This window comes from Tasmannia lanceolata, unplaced genomic scaffold (assembly GCF_043159265.1).
Source record: "Tasmannia lanceolata isolate RefF3 unplaced genomic scaffold, GAP_Taslan_0.1 ptg000002l, whole genome shotgun sequence".
Lineage (NCBI taxonomy): Eukaryota > Viridiplantae > Streptophyta > Magnoliopsida > Canellales > Winteraceae > Tasmannia > Tasmannia lanceolata.
In genome coordinates, this window is record NW_027518679.1 from 21,189,994 (window position 1) to 21,214,124 (window position 24,131).

General features: G+C 38.5%; 1 protein-coding gene across 4 annotated transcripts in view; it reads left to right on the top strand.

Annotated features, from left to right (window-relative positions):
• The window catches only part of LOC143886816 (ABC transporter E family member 2), a 29,131-nt gene that overhangs the window by 3,361 nt on the left and 1,639 nt on the right, over positions 1–24,131 (top strand). For 3 of the 4 annotated variants that reach the window (XM_077390990.1, XM_077391063.1, XM_077391112.1), the window contains exons 3-10: positions 8,813–8,898; positions 9,171–9,268; positions 9,351–9,468; positions 9,594–9,683; positions 17,356–17,666; positions 17,778–17,973; positions 18,041–18,226; positions 19,426–19,695. In XM_077390990.1, coding sequence (XP_077247105.1) covers positions 8,813–8,898; positions 9,171–9,268; positions 9,351–9,468; positions 9,594–9,683; positions 17,356–17,666; positions 17,778–17,973; positions 18,041–18,226; positions 19,426–19,695 — 1,355 coding nt within the window. The remainder of the gene's footprint in view (positions 1–8,812; positions 8,899–9,170; positions 9,269–9,350; positions 9,469–9,593; positions 9,684–17,355; positions 17,667–17,777; positions 17,974–18,040; positions 18,227–19,425; positions 19,696–24,131) is intronic. The other variant, XM_077391142.1, reaches the window with a different exon arrangement.

Below are 24,131 nucleotides of genomic sequence, written 5' to 3' on the forward strand. Positions count from 1 at the left end.
TAATAGAAAAAAGTAATATTTTATTATATCCGAAATTTCAGCCGAAATTACCGAAATTTCGGTTTGGAATAATACTCAACTCAACTCAACTAAGCCTTTGTCCCAAACTAGTTGGGGTCAGCTATTGAATCCTTTAGAAAATTTCATGGGATTCATTTCATAGAAGAGTTTCGGAGTTACAAACTAAATTAATATAGGAATAATACGATATATTTTTAAAAAACATCAATTTCCTGAAATTGTGAAATTTTGGCCGAAATTTGGTAAACCCGAAATTTAACATTTAAAACCATGTGCCTAACTCAACTGGGATGCTGATACTTCTGCTCTATGTTTTGATGCGTACTGGTCACAAGTTGGGAAATTGATTGGTTTCCAACATAGCAATATGCCTTGATTGTTTGAACAAATACATCTTGGCTCCGAAGCATTGTCAGACTATCTTAGAATAACCCAAGAAACTCTCAAACTCATAATGAAATGTTTCTTATTTAGGGCCATAACTACCAACAGATGGCAAGCGATCAATGATTTTGTTAGAAATGGAGTTAGGATTGAGAAGAAGAAGAAGAGGAGTAGAGAAGATGGGAAGTCTCCACCGGGGAGCTTCTCATGTAAATGATGTATATATAGACCTTGAATAGGGCACCAATGTACAAAGACTACAATACCCCTAATATTGCATGTAATGACTAAACTATCCCTAATACATTATTCAACACTCCCCTCAAGCTGGAGTGTATACACTGTGGAACTCTAACTTGCTACAAGGGAGACTACAACAAGTCAACAACTAAAAAGTACAATAAAAAAAGGACAATACATAAAAAAGTACTATAAGCCCATACGCACATCCATCTTGGTATAATACTCCTCAAGCTGGTGTAGTGAATACATAATGAAAGCATAATAATAAAAAGGACAACAAAGGCCACAGTAAACATCATCGAGATCAATGGCCATAAAAAAGAGCAGCTCCCTTGAAGTAGCATGGCTAACAGATCTGCATATTAGGAGCAATGGAGGTGTCATGGTAGGAACAAGTATGATCCAGCAAGCAAAAGGGGCACACCAAAGGTGCGCACAACGAACATCGGAGAAGCAGCGCAACACCAAGTGATGAGGATAACAACCGATGGGGAAACCATCGGAGACAAGGTCGACGGGGAAACCGTCACCTGGAGAGAAGGGATAGGGTGAGAAAAATGATAACCAGTCAACGATGAGGAAACCATCGTCTGGAGACTAGGTCGACGGCATGAACATCGTTACCTGAAAAAAATCGATCAACGACGAGGAAACCATCGCCCGGAAAAAGAGGTCGGCGGGAAAATACCGCCGTCTGTAAGAGAGCAGGCCAACGATGGATATGAAAGCCATCACTCAGAAAAAAGAGGGAGAAGATAACTAATAGTGATGGGGAAACCATCGTCTGGAGACTAGGTCGACGGCATGAACATCGTCGCCTGAAGATAAGAAGAAGAGGAAGAGGAAGATAACCAACCAACGATGGGGGCATCATTGTCTGGAGACAAGGTCGACGGCATGAACACCGTCGCCTGAAAAGAGCCGACCAACGATGAGGAAACCATCGCCCGGAGAAGAGAGGTCGACGGGAAAGGACCGTCGCCTGCAAGAGAGTCGACCAACGATGGATATGGAAACCATCGCCCGGAAGAGAGAGGATAAGGCATAAAGTCGAGAAGACATCAAGACTGATTAGGGAGCACAACAACACTCGTCCTTGGGCAAAACTATATGAGCCCGGAGATGACAAGACAAGGAGGACAATATCAAGATAAACGAAGAGATTAGGCATAAAGCCGGACAACATGAAAACAAAAAAGACGATAATTATCACCAAGGAAGGGGACGGACAAATAACATAAAGAAAAGACGATAACGCTCTCAAGAAAAGACAACATAACAACATAGCAACACTCCCTCAAGAAGACAACAACATAACAACACTCCACCAAGAAAAGACACAAAGAACTACTTGAGAACAACATGAGAACACTCCCCCTCAAGTTGAAGGTCGAATACCTTCAACTTGCAACGAAACGACGACAATCAAGGTACCACACCTATCTCGGACATTTTGTCGAATACTTGGAATGCGCCTTGAAGAACAACCCAAAAAGGAAAAAAAGGACACATAAAACCCAAAAAGGAAAAAAAAGATAGTTGCCGTAAATAGGGGTGGCGAGGTTTGAGGATAAGATGTCATCCCACGATGTTTTTCTTTTTTTGTTTTTTGTTTTTTGCGCACAAAGTGGGTTTACGGAGAAAACAAAGAGAGGGAGAGCTTGCCGAGGGAGAGAGAGAGAATCGTTGGGAAAGATTTGAGGGGAGAAAATATTGGGAGGAGGGATTTTGGGTTGGGGCAAACCCAAAATAGAGTTTTACATAAAAAAAAATAGAGAGCTTTATGAAAATCCAAACCCCAAAAATGGGTTTTGCGAAAAAGAAAAGGGAGAGAATACAAGGGCGAGAGATCTTAGAGATTTGGGGGGAGAGATTCTCGAACGCAAAGGAGAAAAAAAGATGTGGTAACCCATTTTTTATGAGAAATTGCTCAAATGCTCATAGGAGAGAGAGATGAATGGGATGGAATGAGAGAATGGCGTAAACTCTTTTCTTTTCCCTTCCTTTGGATCTTTGCTCTGATACCATGTTAGAAATGGAGTTAGGGTTGAGAAGACGAAGAATAAGAGGAGTAGAGAAGATGGGAAGTCTCCACTGGGGAGCTCCTCATGTAAATGATGTATATATAGACCCGAAATAGGGCACCAATGTACAAAGACTACAATACCCCTAATACTACACGTAATGACTAAACTACCCCTAATACATTATTCAACAGATTTGATGCCCCTCAATTATAGGTAATAGAAATTCAAGAGGATCCAACCTTGTCAGCCTACACAATCCAATATTAGAACACCAATGTGCAAGATGATGCCTAGATGGTCATTTCTAGCCTAGGGTCTTTTTCCTCATACTCTGAAAGCGTTTTTTTTTAATGGAGAATAATTTGTTAAAGAAGAGGGGCAAGCCCAATGATAGAGATGGTCAAGCGGAAAAATACAAAAGCAATGAAAGAGAAAAGAGAAAACAACACTCCGAAAGCATTGAAAGGAGAAAGGATTACTGTTTAGTCACACCATTGTTTCATGTATTAGGTTCCAAATTAGTCTATCTAAGGAAAGAGAAGAAATGTGTAGTAACTCCTCATGCAATCATGTCTTGAGTGTTGAGGGTTGAAATCTGTTGTTTGGATGTTCCCATTATTGAGTTTCTTCTGATTGATGGGTCCTCATGTTTCAATCCACACCTCTATTCCTATTATTTTGTTAATTAGTTTGGATTACTGTTTAGCCACACCATTGTTTCATTTATTAGGTTCCAAATTAGTCTATCCAAGGAAAGAGAAGAAATGTGTAGTAACTCCTTATGCAATCATGTCTTGAGTGTTGATGGTTGAAATCTGCTGTTTGGATGTTCTCATTATTGAGTTTCTTCTGATTGATTGGTCCTCATGTTTCCATCCACACCTCAATTCCTATTATTTTGTTAATTAATTTTTTACTTTTTTTTTGGGTGCTTGGATTACTATCACTAGAGCGAGTTCATTGGAATGCTATGTAAGGTTGACATGGAGAAAGCCTATGATGGGGTCGAGTTGGATTCTCTTGATTACTTGTTGGGATGGATGATCTTTGAGGTGGATCCACCATTATATCCCTTTAGTTTAGTGTTCAATGTTGGTGAATGGGTCCCCTAAAGGCATCTTCAAGAGTTCAAGGGGCCTTCGATCCAAGGGGATCCCCTTCCACTTTTCCTCCTTTTGTTTTCGATGGCCATTGATGCCTTGAGTTGAATGTTGGATAAGGCTAGAGGTGGCATGTTCATTCAAGGATTGGTTCTTAATCCTTCAGATTTGGAGATAACTCACCTACAATATGCATATGATACTCTCTTTTCTTCAGTGGAGCCAGTGAGGAGAGAGTGAGATCTCAAGGCAACACTCAGATGTTATGAAGCTGTTAGGGAGCAGAGAATTCACTTCTCCGAGTCACGGGGGCCATGTTGGGCAGAGGGACGGTGGATCACTTTGTTCGTATGTTGGCGTGTAGTCCTGCTGCGATACCAAACTCTCATTGGGTCTTTTTTTGTGTGGAGGCCACAAAAAAGCTGGTGGGACCCTATTATAGACCGAGTTGAAATGAAGTTTTTGCTATGGATGAAAAGTCTTTTGCCGTTGGGGGGAAGATTGATGCTTATCGGGTTAGTTCTTGCTGGCATTCCTTTGTATTTCATTTCGTTTTTTCGACGCCCAATTAGTGTGATTGACAAGTTAGAGCAGCTGCAAAAGAACTTTCTCTAGAATGACTAAGGAAGAAAGTAGGAAATGACATCTTGTTAGTTGGGAGGTGATCAACAAACCTAAGACAGAAGGGTGTTAGGAGCCCCGAAGTGGTGAACTCCACCGTACTGCGAATGGGTTTGCATTTTGGTGAGGAGCAGTCCTACTCTTTGGAGGACAATGATTGTTGAGAAGTATCAAGTATAGTCTTGGTTGGGGGTTGGTGCTTTAATGACTCTTTTCATCCGCTTAGGATCTGTGGTTGGAGAGATATTACAGGATATGTAGTTAATTTCCAAGAAAGCTGCAAATTCCTTATGCGGACCGACACCCAGCTTCGATTGTGGATCGGCCATTGGTTCGGTTATTGATTGCTAGAGTAGTTCCCTAATCTTTTAAACAGGGCTTCTTTCCCTGGAGCAAACATGGGCGGGTCTTTTAGATGGGAGGATGGTAGGGTGGTTTGTGATATTAGCTATGATTTGGCCGACACTTAGAATTTATTGACGACACACGTGTCCTGCCGTGTCCGACACGACATGCATATCCACCCATGTCGACACTCCTTTGGACACTTTTAAATAATCTGCTATAAGTGTTAGACTTAGTGTGGGTGTGTGGACACGTTTTTGTGTCGTGTCAAGTGTGACATTCTGTTTTATTATTGCATATTGCATTTACCTCTTTTATTATTAACTATTCTTTTATTATAAACTCTTTTTTAGCTCTTCTTTAACTAATATTTATTGTTGTATCATATATACTTTCTATTTTAGCCGTGTCCCTGTTTCTAAATTTTGGTGGTTTGCCGTGTCTGTGTCGACACTTGACACTCGTGTCCGTGTCCACAAATCATAGGATATTAGTTTTCTTTGGACACTACCTTGACAGAGTAGTGGACAGTGTGGCGATGTTCTTGTGGATATTGGATGCCTGGGTGACTCTTTTCTATCAGTGTCGGCTCATTTTTCCACCGGATGGTCGATATCTTTGGGCTCTCCACCATCTTTAGGAGGGTGTGGAAGATCCTGACTCCTCCTTCGGTGCTTTTTTCATTGCTCAACGACCCGCCTTAATTAGATTCTCATGATGGACCAGTTCACCCTCAACTAGGTTATCATTGACCACTGTAGTATGTGGTGCCGTAGAGGAGATTGTTGACCACTTAGTTATTCATTACAACTTTGTGGGTGAGATTTTGTGGTCGATATTGTCCTTGTTTGAATTGAAATGGGTACTCTTGGAGCATATTAAGGCCTTGATCAAGGCTTGGGCCTACGATCCATAGTCTCCAAAGGCAAGACTCTCTGAAACTTAGCTTTGGCTGCTGTTTTTTGGTTGGCGTGGAAGGAGAGGAATAGAATGATCTTCATAGGGGCCTTGAAGTGGGTACAGGTGCTTCTTCAAGTGGTTTGGCCTTGAGGCGGGTGCATGTGGTTTGTCAAGTGATTTTCTCAGGTGGGAAATGGGGAATAAGGCATTAGTAGTGTTAAGGAGACAAATCCGCAAATCTCCTGGGATGTGATTTGTGTTAGCTTCATCATGAGGGATTACCCTACCGTCGGTAGTGCACAACCTCTTTGTTCCCTTAAGCTTAACTTCGACGGTTCTGGCTTGAGAATCTAGTTGTAGTAGGGACTAGTGAAATCCTTGGTGGCCATTTCAACACTGTGAGGTGTCTTTTCTTTTCTTTGGGCTGGTTGGCGTGACAAATTCCATTGAGATAGAATTCCCTGCACTCAAGATGGGAATCCTTCTCATAGATTGTGATGTTTTTAGTTCCCTAGTTGTTGAGGGTGATTCACTTAAAGTTGGGCGAGAGAGGGGAAAGGCTTCCCTTGGAGATAGGCCGATGTGATGGAGGAAATTTTGGATAATATTGAGTGCCAAACAACTTGCTTTTAACACACCTATCGATCAACAAAACAGGGAAGCGGACACTTTAGCCTGTGATGGAGTGACCAGAAAGTCCCTCATTGTTTATGATCACTTCCTGTTTGCGGATCTTGCTTGATTTTGTTGTTGTTGTTTTCCTTTTGTTTTCTCTTGTCCAACTAGGTCCTGTGTTGTTTTCTTTTTGTTTCTCTTGATAAAGCTTTCAATAACCATTAAAAAAATGGTCCAGGATTTCCTAGTATTTTCATTATAGTTTGGAGGTTGGCATTTTGATGTATCAGTATCTGTGTTATATTTGATTTTTGTACCTTCACTTGGTGGAAAAGATTTGTGGTTTATATTGAAAGCTACCCTTAAGGCTGCTCCCATTGGCCTTAGTGTTAGCCTTGAGGCTGCTCCCGTGTCCTTAGTGTTAGCCTTGAGGCTATTCCCATTGGCCTTTGTGTTTTTGGAGCTCATATTTACTATTTAGGTCAATTTAGTGTAGCCATGCTAACGCAGACTATCCTTTTTCAGATCATAAAAGCGGCTAAATGTGAAGATGAGGCTCATCATGAGTTCATTAGAGTTATGCTATAGTGTTTTCAAGTCATTGAAGATATTTTAGTTATTTTTTTCATTTGATAACCCAGAATTTATCTAGGAACCCAGCCCAACACCGTAAATTTTATTGATATGATAAAAGTACGGGTCCACAAAACTAATGCAAAAGAACTTACCTACTATGAATACTTGGAATGCCCAATTAGTCAAAAAAGTACATGAAGAGGACATTCCCCTCATGAAACAAAAACCCAACAAATACCTAAAAATCTTACCTTCTACGAATGCTAGGGATTCCTAAGAAATCACATCTCATTGCACCTTGAGCCAATGTAGGAAGGTCTCTCCAATGCCAAGACATACTGTTTTTCTTACGCTTGCAAGCATAGTTAGCAAGGTGATTAGCAACTTGGTTACCCTTTTTGAACTGATGTGTCATTTTAGGCTTGAAATCAAGGACGAGGATATTTTAGTTACTTTATGTGGTTCTTCTTTAAGTAACGTAGTCAGTAGCCATTAAAAAAAAGAAAGAAGTAATGTAGTAAGTAAGTGATTAAAAATGGGGCTTATCTTTTCTATATGACATGTTATGGGAGGAGAGCCTCAAGTCGTAGAGCTAGAAATGAGCTTTTTATTTTTGTAGCTTTTTTCACGTGGGAACTTTTTAGAGTTTAGGTTTTAAGTGAAAGAGAGCCTACATGTCTTATGTTTGAGTTGTAGGAAGTCACTAGAATCACAAGTGGGAGGTCTAAACGCCTTAGGGCCATCAATAGATGATAAGATGAATACAATTTTTGAAGCTTGGTCGTGCAATTTGGATGTGATGTCCCTCTATTTGACTGTGGTATGGTGCCTTGATCAACCTAAGGTGTGATGCCCTAGGATACCTTTCTGTGATGCCTCAGTAACTTCTATGTTTTCTTCAAAGGTATTACTCAATCTTTTCTCCTATTCTCATATTGTTCTCAACTGAATTCTTCTCTGTTTTTGTGTTATAATATTTTAAAGTTCTCTTGAGTTACTGATTTTGACTTTGATCATCCTAAATGTTCTACTGCTCGATCTTGATCCTAAATCCAATGGCTAGATTTAAATAATTTCTGTCTTCATTGATCACCCCTTCATTGTGAGAGGAAAGTCTTACTGTTTCTGCTATCCACAAACAGATCCAACCATAGGATCTGATTCATATTTCCTGGGATCTTTAAAAGTGTCATAGATATTGTTATTCACACCCCTAACAGTCCTAAATTATTGCCGTTTTCAAATTTTCTCCACAATTTTCCTTGGATTCCATCTAGTTCACCATTTTAATTACACTTTCCAACAAAAAGTCCCAATTTTGTTTTCAAAAATCCTTTCCATATCCCACATCTTACATCACATGCAGTCCACAAATTCTGGGATCAATTTCGGCAACACTGGTGAAATATTTATAGAATATGCTGCTGCATGTTGAAAAGGGGACTTAAATGATATAAAGGTGGAAACTTTAAGGTTTTCGTTGCATTTTGTATTTGGTATCTATGGCTGGTTCACAAGATAACACATCACTTCGAGTGGGACTCGAGCCTGTGAGTCTTCCTCCTTTAGTGTTTCAACAAAGCGCTTCTCCTACTCAACTACTGAGGCACTTTTACTTTTTGGCCTTTTACATTAATGTCCTTGGACTGGTTCTCTTATGAGTTTGGGATCTACGAGTCTTCTAAAAAGATTTTCCACAGTTCGAATGGAGCGGAAGCCTTCATGTCTTATTTATCTGGAAATCTCAACTCAATTGCTTATGAATTAGCATGCCATATAGTTTGGCTTCCAGATTGACGCATCTGTTAATCGCCATAGTTTTAGGAGAGGATGCATTTTTCGTGATTAAAGTTCAGTTTCCTATCAAATTGTCCTTTGTTTGCTATTAATATGGGAAGACTAGGAATGACTGGTGCTTTATTTATGTGCTTCTATGGCCGCATTGCTTATTTTTGCTTCCTTTCTGTTGCATTTCTGTAGGAAGACTGTGCATTGAGGTCTCTCCTAGCTCTAAGATTGCTTACATCTCTGAGGAGTTATGCATTGGATGTGGTATCTGTGTGAAGGTTTATACACTATCCCTTTTGTCATTGGGAAATGATATCAGCACAACCATATTTTGATATTTTCACAAACCGTTTTGTCTTTTAGTATTTAGAGAGCTGTCAAAAGGTTATTACATTTCCCAAAAAGCTCTCAGGAGCCAATTAAAAAAAAAAAAAGACAGCTGGGTTTGTGCAAATATCAAAATTTAGTTGACATTTCCCTTTTGTCTCCGGTTTAATGATCCAGTGGCTGAATATAACGAGTGACTTTTTATTGTGTGTTCTGGACACAGAAATGCCCATTTGAGGCCATTCAGATCATCAATCTGCCAAAAGATTTAGATAAAGATACAACCCATCGTTATGGCCCAAACACCTTCAAGTTGCACAGGTTATTACATTACATTAGCTCTTTGAGAACACAAAAGAGGACTTGTTGTTGCCTTTAATAACAGCTGAAAGTTCTATTGCAGGTTGCCAGTTCCTAGACCTGGGCAAGTTCTAGGCCTGGTTGGAACAAATGGCATTGGGAAATCAACCGCTCTCAAAGTTTTGGCTGGAAAATTAAAACCTAACTTGGGCCGGTTCAATGTAATGCCTCCTCCTGGAAACTATTTTTCTTGGCCATGCTCCACCACATATTCCTTGGAAACTATTTTGCTTGGTCTTGCTCCACAACATATTCATTGATTTTATTTCTGTTGGTGCCTTTGCAGAATCCTCCTGATTGGCAGGAAATATTGACATACTTTCGAGGATCCGAGCTTCAGAACTATTTTACTCGCATCCTAGAAGATAATCTGAAGGTCCTTTCCTTTTCAATGTAGCTTTTACAGTGGATGTAATCTAAATTTATTGGGTCTGAACTTGATTGCGTTAGAAGTTTTGTTTGCTTTATGCTATCTTCCGTAATTCAAGTTTAAGGAACATTACTTTTTTAGTTCTATGTTGAAGTCCACGCGGACGATGTGCTTACTTTTTTAGTTAAGTCCATGAGGACGATGTGCTTATCACCATCAGGTGTGAAATTTTTTTGTAGCATCTGTAAGGAGATTTTTGACATCCTTCCATGCATATGATATTAGAGAAATAATTCTGTATGTTTTTATTGAAAAGAAACTTGAGTAATTCTGTTTATTTAGTCTGGTAATTTAAACTACATATTGATTTATTGGTCTTGGAAACAGCCTCTCTGCAAAGCAGGGGTAAGGCTGTGTACATCTAGCCCTCCCCAGACCCTGCAATGGCAGGGGCCTCGTGCACTGGGCTGCCCTTTTTATTGATTTATTTGTTATCTTATTTAGACCATAGAGTGTCATACCTGACACTATTATATAAAAAGCTAAATTTATAACTAATATAATTTAAACTACATATTGATTTATTTGTCTTCTTATTTAAACCTTCAAGTTTCTTATTATTATTTTTTGATAGGTTGTATTGTAGTATTGTTGCTCATGCATAATTAGATTAATTCCACATTAGTCATTGGCTCTTATTAGTTCATCATTTTCTATAATAGTTTGATAGATTTAACGTTGAAATTGGCAATAAATTTTATGATAACGTACTAGAAATATTTCCCCATGTCCCAGCTTTCGGAATCATTCCTGTATGCAACAAAAGCATATCAAATCTTTGCCCTCCACATATGGGGGATTTAGGGGATCTCAATACTTGATCCCTTACCATTAAGCAACCCATATCCATATCTAGGTAAAATAGTTCGGCACTCGCATCCATCCTTGTTTGATCTTGACTGTTATGGATCGGTGAGTTGGAAGATTTGACTAGAAATTGTACATTGATAGAGTTGGGTTAATGTGATTCCTTGCTTTAAGTTTGTTTCGACCTATGATCTATGGAATGGTCGGAGGGAAGTGTGAATCTAGTTTGGGTAACCCCGGGCCAGCAGGAATTGGGGAGTCCTTAGAGACGATTCTGGGTTGGTTCGATGGGCGTTTGCGAGTCCCATGGGGTTTGCTGATTCCAATGAGGCGGAGGTCTGTGCGGCTTTGTAAGGATTAAGATTAGTGGCGGGACAAAATTTAGATAGAGTGATAGTGGAAGGGGATTACCTCAATGTGATCCAGTGGTCCAGGGGGTCCAAAGCCTGCCTTGGTGATTTGCCTCTTTCCTTGACAAAATTCAAGACATTATTAGCTCCTCGTCAGTTGGTTTTAATCATGTTTGAAAATCCACTAATGACTCCGCAAATAATTTAGCTAGACGTGGAGTCAACTTGCAAGCATTGGAGTGATTTTCGCTCTGCTTTTTATTTCACCACTGTTTTATTGATCTTGGTTCTTATTTATGGTTCTCTTGTTTTGTTGTATTGAACCACCTCGGTCTTTATATTAATGAAACTCCCAACCATTCCAAAAAAAGAAAGAAAGAAATTGTACATTGAATTCCAACGTTGAAACCACTACATTATGGGCATTTGAAAGTGGGGTGGAAGCTTTATCCAACTTCAACTGGAGATATGCAATTCTTCAAAGATGCAATTAATGGAATCATCACAGACTATTGGGATTCGTCTGCGTGCGATCTTTACTTTGTCTAGATATTCAAATAATTGTTTTTTTTTGAACATATGAAGATAAATTTTGTTAAAAATGAGAGAGCTACAAGGAAAACAAGGAATTCAGAGATACAAAGCTACGCAAGAAGGTCCAGAAAACAAGAAAAAGGAAAGAACAGACCAATACCTATCAATCAATCATATAATACAAAAAAAAGAGCTTCACTAAAAATACACCAAAATCATCACAACAATCAGCCAAACAATCACTCACACAGTCACACTACTGTGTTCTCCACATATTCAATTGGATTGACCTATGCTAAAATTACAATGTTGGCACCATTAGAAACACTCATACCAGACACAGTAAGCTCACTTGAATCAATTTCAACTAGTTTATTACCTCCATTGAAGTACCAAATGCAAACAAGAGTGATTAAACTGAGAAGTGATTGAAGTTTCTTTCAGAAACTTTGCAAAAATCTTCTTTGAAGTAGAACACAAGTTCTAAAAAAAAACTTTATTTTTCAAGTGAAAAATTGAATACAAAATAATGCGGGTGCTTAAGAGGGAAGAAGAAGAGAAATTAGAAATCAAGAACACAACTTAGAGAAGAAGAAGAAAATGGGAGCAAAGCTCAACCTAATTGATATTCCATCAATTACATAAGTTTATCAACATCCAAAATCCCTCTAAAGTTGGTTTCTAACTCTTTAAATAAAAGAAAATCAAAGCAAATTCGTTCAAGCTCCTCCACTAGTTAGCTTAGGGAATAATGCGGGTGCTTAAGAGGGAAGAAGAAGAGAAATTAGAAATCAAGAACACAACTTAGAGAAGAAGAAAATGGGAGCAAACCTCAACCCAATTGATATTCCATCAATTACATAAGTTTATCAACATCCAAAATCCCTCTAAAGATGGTTTCTAACTCTTTAAATAAAAGAAAACCAAAGCAAATTCATTCAAGCTCCTCCACTAGTTAGCGTAGGGACTAAAATAACATTAATTGCATTGGAACTCACTAACTTTGACCCACAGACACAGTCCACTAAAACTGCCATAACTTTCTACCCTCTTGTCCAATTTTCGAGAACAAATACTTGTTGGAAAGATCTCAAAGAGACTTATAACTTTGTAGTTTACTACTTTCCATAATTCTGCCATTTAGAGGTCCAAAAAAGAGGTTCAAAAACGGGCCAGCAACATTACTGCAGGAATGCACCTTGGAACTCCACCAAAACCACCTAGGCATGACATGGCTGCCATGTTGGCACTGCATCATTATCTCCGGGTGAGAAAGAACTCGCCCACGAGTTCTCATCAAGCTCTCCATGATAAGTTGTCAAGTCTTTAACATTGAAGTTGGGTGAGTATTGATATTTGGAGGGAGCTCAACCTTTAATGCATTATCCCCAATTTTCTTAAGCACTTGAAAAAGGGCATCCACATGATCTTGAAATTTGCTAATCTTCCTTGGTTCAAGAAAACTCGCCCTCAAACCTTGAAGTAGCGAAGAATGATCATCAATTGAAACTTCCCAAGATCAAACTCCGCTTCATAATCTCCATGAAGAAGTGATAATTTGTCTAGATTTTGAACATGTTTGAATATATAAACATCAACTGTGAGCTTCAATGTAGGATTGAATAAAAATGGATCGATGTAATTGGATGAAAAAATCGATGTAATATTTTTCCATTCACCCGTCACTTCAATATCCATCGGTTCACCTAATATGCAATCGGATCCAATTTCTTTTGTGATGAATTCATTGAATTGCCGTTGAAGTTCCTCATACTCCTCGCTAGTTTCAACAACAAGTAGAGCATCGAATTTACCATTATCATTGGTCTCTTGATCAAAGTCGTTCTTGGAAAGAAAAAAGTTACTCTCATACCGTTTCTTGAACCATGCAATCCGATACGGCTTTGGATGTTGTTCGGTTTTGAGCTTGTGCTTGTTCCCCATTTTATGAGATACGATGTTCTCACAACTCCCACCATCGATCACAATGGAGCAAATCTTGTCATGAGATTCGCATTGAGTCTTGAAAATATCGGAACGAAGCCAGTCATCATTGGATTCAACCTTTGGTGTAGCAAGTGCTCTTTGGATCACCAAACTTTCTCCTTCTTCGGGTTTGATTTCTTCATTTTGTATGCCATCTTCCTCATCATATATGGGTTGATTTGAATAGTCAAAAAGATCCTCATCATATATGGGATGATTTGAATCATCAACAAGATCCTCATCATTTTCTTTATCACCGAAGGCAACTACTTCCTCTTTGGACAATCATTGAAACGATGGCCAACTTGACCACACTTGAAAAAAGCATTTGAATTGTTAGGGCGATTGGGCTGATTTCCAACTTGATGTGTAGGGGCTGATTTTGTAGAATTTTTGTTGAAATATTCGAACCTTAACTTTGTACCTCCACCATGTGAAGATTCACCTTTAGAAGAAGGATAGAGACTATGAACATCCACATACTTTTTAGCACCACGACGAGAAAGCTTAGCCTCCACCTTCAAGGCTAGTTGATAAGCATCATTGACGCTCAATGATCGGTGCATTTCCACCTCATCACGAATGGAAAACTTCAAACCATCAACATACCTTGCCACAAGTTGATCTTTACCCTCTTGAATATCATTACGAGTCATGAGTTTGTAGAATTCTTCGGTGTAGTCGAACACACTCTTGGATTCTTGGCGTAGGTTGTTGAATTGAGAAAGATAATTTGGGAAAAATCCAACAGAAGAAATTTCTCCTTAAGCCTTGACTTCATTTTGTGCCAAGAAGAAATCTTACGCTTTCCTTTTCGGATTCTCATTTCTTGAACTTTATCCCACCATATTGAAGCGTAGCCACGAAGCCTTGTAGCCACAAGCTTGACACGTTAGCTTTCGGGTGTCTCCTTATAATCAAAGAACTTCTCAATGGCACTAAGCCATCCAAGAAACTCTTCGGGTTGTAGACGACCATGAAACTCCGGCATGTCAATCTTGACGGTGTCGAAATCACGATAGAACCTTCCCAACCTAGCCTCCTCACGAGTATTGGCGAATGGATTCACATTGGATTCATCACTAGAACCTTCACGGCTTGATCCACCACGCTCACTACGAGCCTCTCGGCGTTCAAGACGCATGATAAGTTGTTCAACTTGTCTTTCAAGCGCTTGAAGTTCATCATCTCTTTCATCTCTCAAATCTTCCATCATTTGGTTACCACGCCTTCCTCTACCTCTTCGTGCCGCTATGAAAATCAAATCGAAGCTAGCCCAAGAGAGTATTGTTGGCTCTGATACCAGATAATGCGGGTGCTTAAGAGGGAAGAAGAAGAGAAATTAGAAATCAACAAACACAACTTAGAGAAGAAGAAGAAAATGGGAGCAAAGCTCAACCCAATTGATATTCCATCAATTACATAAGTTTATCAACATCCAAAATCCCTCTAAAGATGGTTTCTAACTCTTTAAATGAAAGAAAACCAAAGCAAATTCGTTCAAGCTCCTCCACTAGTTAGCTTAGGGACTAACATAACATTAATTGCATTGGAACTTACTAACTTTGACTGTTTTGGGAACCCACAGACACAGTCCACTAAAACTGACATAACTTTCTACCCTCTTGTCCAATTTTCGAGCACAAATACTTGTTGGAAAGATCTCAAAGAGACCTACAACTTTGTAGTTTACTACTTTCCATAATTCTGCCATTTAGAGGTCCAAAAACTAGCCAGCAACATTACTTCAGGAATGCACCTTGAAACTCCACCAAAACCACCTAGGCATGACATGGCTGCCATGTTGGCACTGCATCACAAAAGCTCACGAACTTTCTCCTATTTATAAAGTTTCTCTTTTTCCAATTCAACTCAACCTCAACTTATAATTAGGAAAGATAGAAATCATTCCCTAGAAACTCTCAACCATCCAAGACATACTAAAGACTCCTTTACTAACTAATTTCTAGTTTCTCAATTAAAAGAGATAAATAACTAGTATAAGATAAGGCTGGTTGACTTTGTTGAATCAATGATTGACCGAGCAAGTTTCTTTTTTTACTGAGGCAACTGGAACCAAATTTTGTTCGACTTGGTTGTGTAAATGGGTCAAACTCGTACCATTCAAAAAAAAGGGGTCAACTCGAGCCACTCAATGATTGACCCCCTGGAATTTTAAACAATGAATAAGATATTTTTTGCAAATGATATTAGCACTACCTTTGTTCTAATAACAACAATCTAAACTCTATTAAACAACTAATTTGAAAAGTTTAAATAATTAGTGGAGTGCCCTTATTAAAACAAGGAAGTGGGAATACCATTTCCATATCTCTCTCTTAACTCACGTGTCCTGTCATTATCATGATGACCATGAATCTTACGAGTCAATTGGATGGATATGGTCTAGCTTCATGTACACTTGTCATATGATAATTATCCCTAACTTGCGTTGCACATACCATTCACAAAAAAATGAAAAAAGAAAAACTTGCATTGCACTTTACACTTCTTAGGAGGCATTTTCTTGTTCCTCACGTCAAGGAGACATTTTCTTATTCCTCAAATCAAAAATAAAATAAAATTATCATATGATATTTATGCCTCACTTGCGTTGCACATACCATTTTCACACACACACACACACACACACACACACGTGCGCACACACACATACACACACACAAAACTTGCATTGCAGATTACACATTTCTTAGGAGGCATTTTCTTATTCCTCACGTTAAGGTGTATGCCTTATGCATCTCCTTTTCCAACACAATCCTTAATCATAAGAAAATGAAGAGAAGTTATACACCCATAAATTTGATTTCTTCATTTCCAGTCAAACCGTATCTTTTCCGACATCAACATCAGAAGGGGACATTCCTTTCAATTGCAACCCTTTCCTATTTCATTTTTTAATGAAAGAGGTAGCCAATTTTATTAAGAAAAACAACATAAACCGAGGTGGTCTGTACAAAGATGGACAAGACAATTATAATAAGCAAATACAGAGCAGGGATGATCAAAGAGGAAGAGAGTCACAAAGCTCCAGAGACTCCATGGAGACTCCTGCTTTAGCAAGGCTATCCGCCACATCTTTAGCATTTTCTAGTTCAATTTTAACAATCATAGTTCTTATAATTTCAGTCAATAATCCTGTTCTCTAGATGTTATCATGATGCTGCTAGGCTGCAAGAGAGAGAGAGAGAGAGAGGGGGGGTTTAGAAACCACTAAAAGCCGTCGTATAACTAAAAACCATTCATAATGTTTTAACGACATCGAATACCTAGTGACATGCGTTGTCACACATGTTTGATAGTTCAAAACATACTAGATTTCACATGTAATTCACATAAACGTATATGAGGTGGCCGTTCTCCCTTGCAAAAGTGAGCCGCGAAATGGCTTTCTGCGAAATCAACTAGCAAAACCCATATAAGTAATACATACACCATATTTCACATGTAATTTTTATAAATATAATTATGTAACACATACTCCATTAATAAAAATTATGTAACACATACCGGTATAGTTAAACACATACTCCATTAATAAAAATTATGTAACACATACCGGTATAGTTACCACCAAGTTTTACAAACTTGCCTTTGGAGGAGGGGTCCCAAATTTCTTAATAAAAAGCCATCAGACCTAGGGCTTTATCACTATTGAGGTCACAACATTCTCCTCTTTGAAAAGGAAACACTAAGCAAGGGGTCCAATCCTTAGTTAAATGGGAAAATTCTAGACAGCACACAAATTGTAGCATATTTAAATCATGCCTGCATATTCTGATTTTAAGTAAATTTGCCTTATCCATTGATATTTATCCTTCCCATGATTTTGGTTATTAAACCATTGTTTTAATTGTGGCAACCATTTTCGAATGCACGGTTTTTTCTTTCCACTAATGATTTAATTTTGTATTCAACAGGCAATTATCAAGCCCCAATACGTCGACCATATTCCAAAGGCAGTACAAGGGAATGTTGGGCAGGTGCTCGACCAAAAAGATGAGAGAGACATGAAGGCTGAGTTGTGTCGCGATCTTGAGTTGAACCAGGTTATAGATCGGAATGTGGGTGATTTATCAGGTGGGGAATTGCAGAGATTTGCCATCGCTGTGGTCGCGGTACAGAATGCGGAGATATATATGTTTGACGAGCCGTCAAGTTATCTTGATGTAAAACAGAGGCTTAAAGCTGCCCAAGTTATTCGATCATTGCTCAGGCCCAACAGGTCCAGGTCTCTTTCGTGCTTGATTCTTCTAAACTTTTAATCCGTATTCCGTGCATATTTTTAGTCTGGACATTAAGTAGAGCTTTCTACTCTTTACTCATATATTTTCTTTTCCAGCTATGTGATTGTTGTGGAGCATGACCTCAGTGTCCTAGACTACTTGTCAGATTTCATTTGCTGCTTATATGGGAAGCCAGGGGCGTATGGAGTCGTAACTCTTCCTTTTTCTGTTAGAGAAGGAATTAATATCTTTTTGGCCGGATTTGTTCCGACAGAGAATTTACGGTTCAGGGATGAGTCGCTTACATTTAAGGTAATAGTTTCATATGGTTGTGTACTATTATCAGTGCTCTGCTGTTAAACACTGTTGGGCTTTTCAGGTTGCGGAGACTCCACAGGAAAGCGCTGAAGAGATTCAGACGTATGCTCGCTATAGATACCCGACCATGAGTAAAACTCAGGGTAATTTCAAGCTTTGTGTGGCTGGGGGTGAATTTACTGATTCTCAGATTATAGTAATGCTTGGTGAGAATGGGACTGGGAAGACAACATTCATCCGGATGCTGGTACGGTTACTTACTATTCAACTATGTGACCAAGGTTTTAAATTTCGGTTTCGGTGTCAGTTTCAGCCACCACCGAAACCAAAATGTTTCGGTTTCGGGCCGAAATTTCGGCCGAAATCATTTAAAAATATGATTATGATTTCGTTTATTTTTTTTAATTTCGACCGAAATGTCTAAAATTTCGGTGTGTCAATTTCGGTTGAAATTTTGGCTATTTCGGCGGAAATTTATGCATAAATTTCGGTATACATTTTTAAAATTTCGGTGGAAATTTTGTAAAAAAGTTCAAAAACCGAAATTTCATCGACATTTCAGCGAAATTTCGGAATTTCGCTGAAATCCGGTGAAATCAAGGTAAATTTCTGCGAAATCTTGTAACGAAACGACTTCATGTGGATTTCGTTTCGGTTTGTGCCGAAACGAAAAAATTTCGGCCAAAATTTAAAACCATGTATGTGACATACCTTGTACGGAATATCTATTCTGGGTGCTATATCTAGGGTTGCAACTTGGGTCGGGCGGGTCGGGTTTTCTAGAACACTACCCTACACGAGAAGTTATCTCTGGTCGGGTTGGGTTTTCCTGGAGAAAACCCTAGATTCATAAACCCCCCGACCCTTGCCAAGATAGTTTCTCGGGTTGGTTCGGGTCGGGTCGGGTTTTTATTATTTAGCTAATGACTAATTTCAATGATTGTAGAAAGCGACAAATTTTTCACGCCAAATATCTCTAGATTTATATCATCAAGTGTATAAATTTAAGAAAGAAACTATTTTTCACATCACAAACATGATCACCCAAATGAAAACAATTATATCAATATATTAGAAAATAATTCACCATGTTATTCAAGAGATATTGAAGAAAGTCATAGTACACCTATAAGAGTCGGGTCGGGTTTCGGGTTTTTTCTTTCTTTAAACCCTACCCGACCCAAGATTGAGTTGGGGTTTTTCAACCTAAACCCTACCCAACCCAGGACCCATGATTTCTAAACCTGACCCGAGTTATTTTCGGGTCGGGTCGATGCGGGTCCGGTAAAACCTCACCCAAGTTGCAACCCTAGCTGTATCCCATGTCCTTTGAATTATTTATGTCATTGTTATCAGTTTCAGCGGAGTATCAAATCAGTGTAATATTTGGTCTAAGTTTCATCTTTCGATCATGATGTTCCTCTTGATTTTGTTGCAATTCTGCAGGCTGGTTTACTGAAGCCTGATGTTGTGGAGGATTCAGAAGCAGAAATTCCTGAATTTAATGTTTCTTACAAGCCTCAAAAAATAAGTCCGAAATTTCAACATTCTGTCAGACACTTGCTGCATCAAAAAATTCGCGATTCGTACATGCATCCTCAGTTTATGTCTGATGTCATGAAGCCCCTACAAATTGAGCAGTTAATGGATCAAGAAGTTGTAAATCTTTCTGGTGGTGAATTGCAAAGGGTTGCATTGTGTCTGTGTCTTGGGAAGGTATGCATTCTTACTGACTACTGGCTTTCTCATTTGATGGTTTGATTCTTCTTCTACTGAATATTTTAACATTATATTAGTTATACAGTGGCTACAAACTTCCTTTTTTTATCTTGTCATATTTGTCCACTTCATACTTTTTTTTTTTGAGACGGATTTGTCCACTTCATACTTTATGACTATGAATGTTCTTGTTTCAATGTTTTAAATTTCGGTTTCAGTTTCGGTTGCAAAGAAATGGGAATCGAAACATTTTGGTTTAGGTTGGAAATTTTGGTAGAAATCCTGTACAATCACAAAAAATGTATGAAAACATATGCAAATGATAATAGTTTAAGAGGAAACTTCAGGAAATGCTAGAATAAGCCCAAATACACACTTAGATACCATTGCATAAGCCTTACCAAGGTTTTATATTTCGGTTTCGGATTCGGTCTGCATGGAAACCGAAACAATTTGGTCCCGGTTCGAAATTTTGGTTGAAATCTTGTAAAATCACATTAACGTATGGAAACATATGCAAATGATGAAATTTTAGGATGAAACAAAGGGAAATGCTAGAATAAGCACAAATACATACTTAGAAACCATTACATAAGCAAGACAACTATCCATAATGGCTTAATCACATCAACCACCTATTTACATGTGTTGTCGCTCATGTCTGGAACTGTAACGTCAGTAAAAAAGTACAATGTAATGAAGTATAAGAAAGTACAATAGCCGGTCGATCCCTCCAAGGACTCAACTCTATCAATACCACAAAGTTACGAGGTGATATTGGTCTCATGCCATATCTCATACATAAGATACGATTACTTTGTTGTGTAGTCCAATGATGCTTCCTACCAAATACCATTCTCTACATTAATGAAATGAAATAAATTGCGAAGTAAAATGGCTTAAAAAAAAGGACATTTCTCCCTTTTGTGCTTAGTACGAGACTCATCATTTGTATGATGTTTAGGCTCTGGAATTTGAAATTAATGTGACTCTTCACATTGAAATGAAAAGTGGGCCTGACTTCGATTCAACTAGTATGGGCCCACAAAGTATGCTGATAAAGATATGTTGCACATCTGTCTTCTTGTCTCGTCTCAATGCTCGAATCGGGATCAACGCTCTGTTACCAATACCGGCCTTGGCGGGGGATATCCTATCTCCAGTTCTTACGAGATCGAGTTGTGTCTTGGTAAGGCCACAAAGCTCTTGATCCGATGAGGTTTTTTAGAAAACAAATCCATGGGAAAGCAGTGGGAAACATGTTTCTTTGATATGGAGGTTTTTTATTTATTTACAACAGATTAGAGTAGGACTTTTTTTTTGTTTTGAGAAAAAACAGCCTTATAAGTTGTAAATTGGAACATCTTTACATTGTTTTTTCTTTTCTCGATCATTTTGGTCGAAATTTCGACGGAAATAATTGGATGGAAGAAATCCATTGCGATTTCGTTTTAGTGGGGATGGAAACAAAAACATTTCGGTCATTTTGTTTCGGTTTCAGTGGAAATTTAAAACCATGAGCCAGACAATCATCCATAATAGTTTAACAACATCAAACACTTAGTGACATGCACTATCACACACGTTTGATAATTCAGTACACACCATATTTGATATTTCACATGTAATTCCTATAAATACGTATACATAGTACATGCACCGCATTTTTCACATGGTTTTGCATTTTGGTGAGGATGGAAACAGAAAGAAACATTTCGTTCTTTTCATGTCTGTTTCGGTGGAAATTTAAGAACCATGTTGTATTGACATTTGATTTAGCTCAAGGCTTATTATCCTATTTTTTAAAGGGTTTTGCTAACGACAATTTACACATGTTTTTTTTTAAAGGGTTTTGCATTGGTAAAGACAATTTACACATGTTTTTATAAAGAAATCCCAAAATGGGTGTATAAGTCTGAAAGTACGTGTAAAATGATTGGAAAATTTATTTTCCAATGCAACTTAACGGGTGCCCTTAGGGCACTCGTTAGCAAAACGTTTTTCAAATTCACATCATTCCTCCTGTACATTTATGGTTCAACTCAATGGTGGAAAAAACACTTCTATGTATCTCATCAAATGATTTTATTTTGCAAAATAGATACATCTCTTGTCTTAGCTGTAGTGGTGTGAATACCATCATCTTCGGCCCTCCCTACTTCTCTGTAACTTGTGGGCAAACTACAGACCATAGTTACCAGAAACTTCCTAGTTAGGTGGGAAGCTCGCTTCCCCGAAACTTGCTTTGGAAGCTAAGTTCTTCTAGCTTCCCATATTTAAGGGAAGTGCACTTCCGAGATGCTTCCTAAGCATTTCATCCTAATTAAATATTACGCTTACCATTTAGGCGATTATTTCTTCCTAAAAGAATATTTTTCTCCTTTTATAATGCTGAAAGATCTTATTTAGAACTTGAAAACTCGTTTCAAATGTAATTTATGTGGAACTTTTCCCTAAATCGTAATATTTGATAAATATGAATAAAACATGTGAAACTGTATATTTCTAAAACTAGTAATTCTAATGAGTCTCAAAGTCTTATTTTCTACTTTTAATCCTTAACTATATTAACCATTCCTTCCTAACCTACTACAATCCTGCTCTTTCTATGTACTTTTTTGCTTCCAATGAGGCTTATTATATGCTACACTTTGACTTACAATGATACTTCCTAAACATTTTCTCTTTATTTTCTTTAAAACTTCTCGCTCCCCGCCTTTTCGCTTTTCTAAACCCCTCTCTTCCCGCATCGCTTCTCGCACTCACTTCCCACTATGGCAACTATGTCCAGACTACCGTTGTCTCTATCCTCACCAAGGGAAAGAAGGCCATCCTCTTTCGGCGTGCCCTTTGATCCAGTTCTTTGCAATATTGATGCTGTGGATGAGGGCAAGAATCTCCAATTTTGTCTATTCAGGAGTTGGACGACAAATGATGAATGGTTCAAGATGGGCAAAATGGTGAGGGATGAGGGTAGGGGGTGTGGCCGAGATGGTGATGCCGGGGCAGTGGTGGGGGTTGGGGATAGAGAGGGAAGCACTCCATCCAAAAGAGAACGGGGCACTTACTGGTTTCAGGAGTGCCTTCTGACCTCTTTGACAAGTTCAATGTAGCTTTTATTATACCTTGAACACCTATAAAACATTGATTGCTCAGTTCTTCACTTATGATGCCTCACCTGGTTTTCCCTTGACATTCTTTGCAGCATGTCAAATATAATACTTTTCATAGATGAGTTTTCCAGCGGCTTATTGGTTTTATGAGGAAGTTATTTTGTCTTTCCAGCTCTCTGCGAATTTATTGTTCAAAAACTTTTGTTGTAGCTGGATGGATGTTGTTGTCAGGTGTTAGATATTTACTGGCTCCCTCAGTTTTAATGAGTATCAGTATTTGTTCCAGAAACAGGAAGAACAGCTAGGTGGTTGCTATTGTTGTCTGAATTTGACATCACTTATGTCACTCAGAAGTCATCATTTAAGAATGACTGCTCAAAGCCTATTAATCCCATAGGTCGAAGTGGCTTTACCAATGCATTTTTTTGTTGTATGCGATTGTGTATATTCCCCTACAGCTTATGATAGGAATCCCATTATGAGTAAGCAGCTTTAAGTGTCTAGCAAGCATATGGACGCTTTCTTCCTACAAAAGAGCTTGAATTTTTTATATCCATAAGGGAAGGACTTTTTCTTCCCTTAAGAAACCTTTATTGGAATGCAATCTGCAGTACCTTACACGCTTTGGCTTGTATTTGGTTTTAACCAATGCATGCCAGGTCCACCACTTTCAACATACGGAGACTGGTGGTTCAGAAAGTTAGGAAAGGTGCTTTACTTAAGAATATTCTCTTGCAAGTTGGGGCAGAGACAATGCTTGTAGTCCTTCAGACTCACTTTAGCAATGCTTGCAAGTGTGGCTTGGTGTTTTGTTAGGATTTAAACCCTCCTTGAAAGATGGTTGATGTCTTTGACAGGATTTTTGATATTCTGATCATATGGTTTTCCATATCACTGTACACATTTTTTTATTTTTTTTAAACAATACCACATTACACTCATAGGAAGCCTTAACACTGTGGCTGGTCACTTGGCTGAAAATGTGTGATGCCATTCAAAAAATAAATAAATAAAAAAGATCTGCTGTTATGACTTGCAACTTGCTTGAAGTTTGGCAAGTTTCAAGGGGTGGAATCTAGTTGATTGGTAGAATTGTTTGTTGGGTTGGGAAAACGAGCGGATTGCTCTTGGACTCCAAGCTACCCACGACCATTTAGCCCATCTTTTATCTTTAGAGGTTTTGTGGCAAATAGGATGATGCCGACCCGCTATTTACCCGTTAAAGTTGATATTGTAGAAAACCATCTCCTATGTTCACAATCAGCTGTTTGATTTTTTTTTATCTTAAATATTTAACATCACATGCATGCACACTTGGTC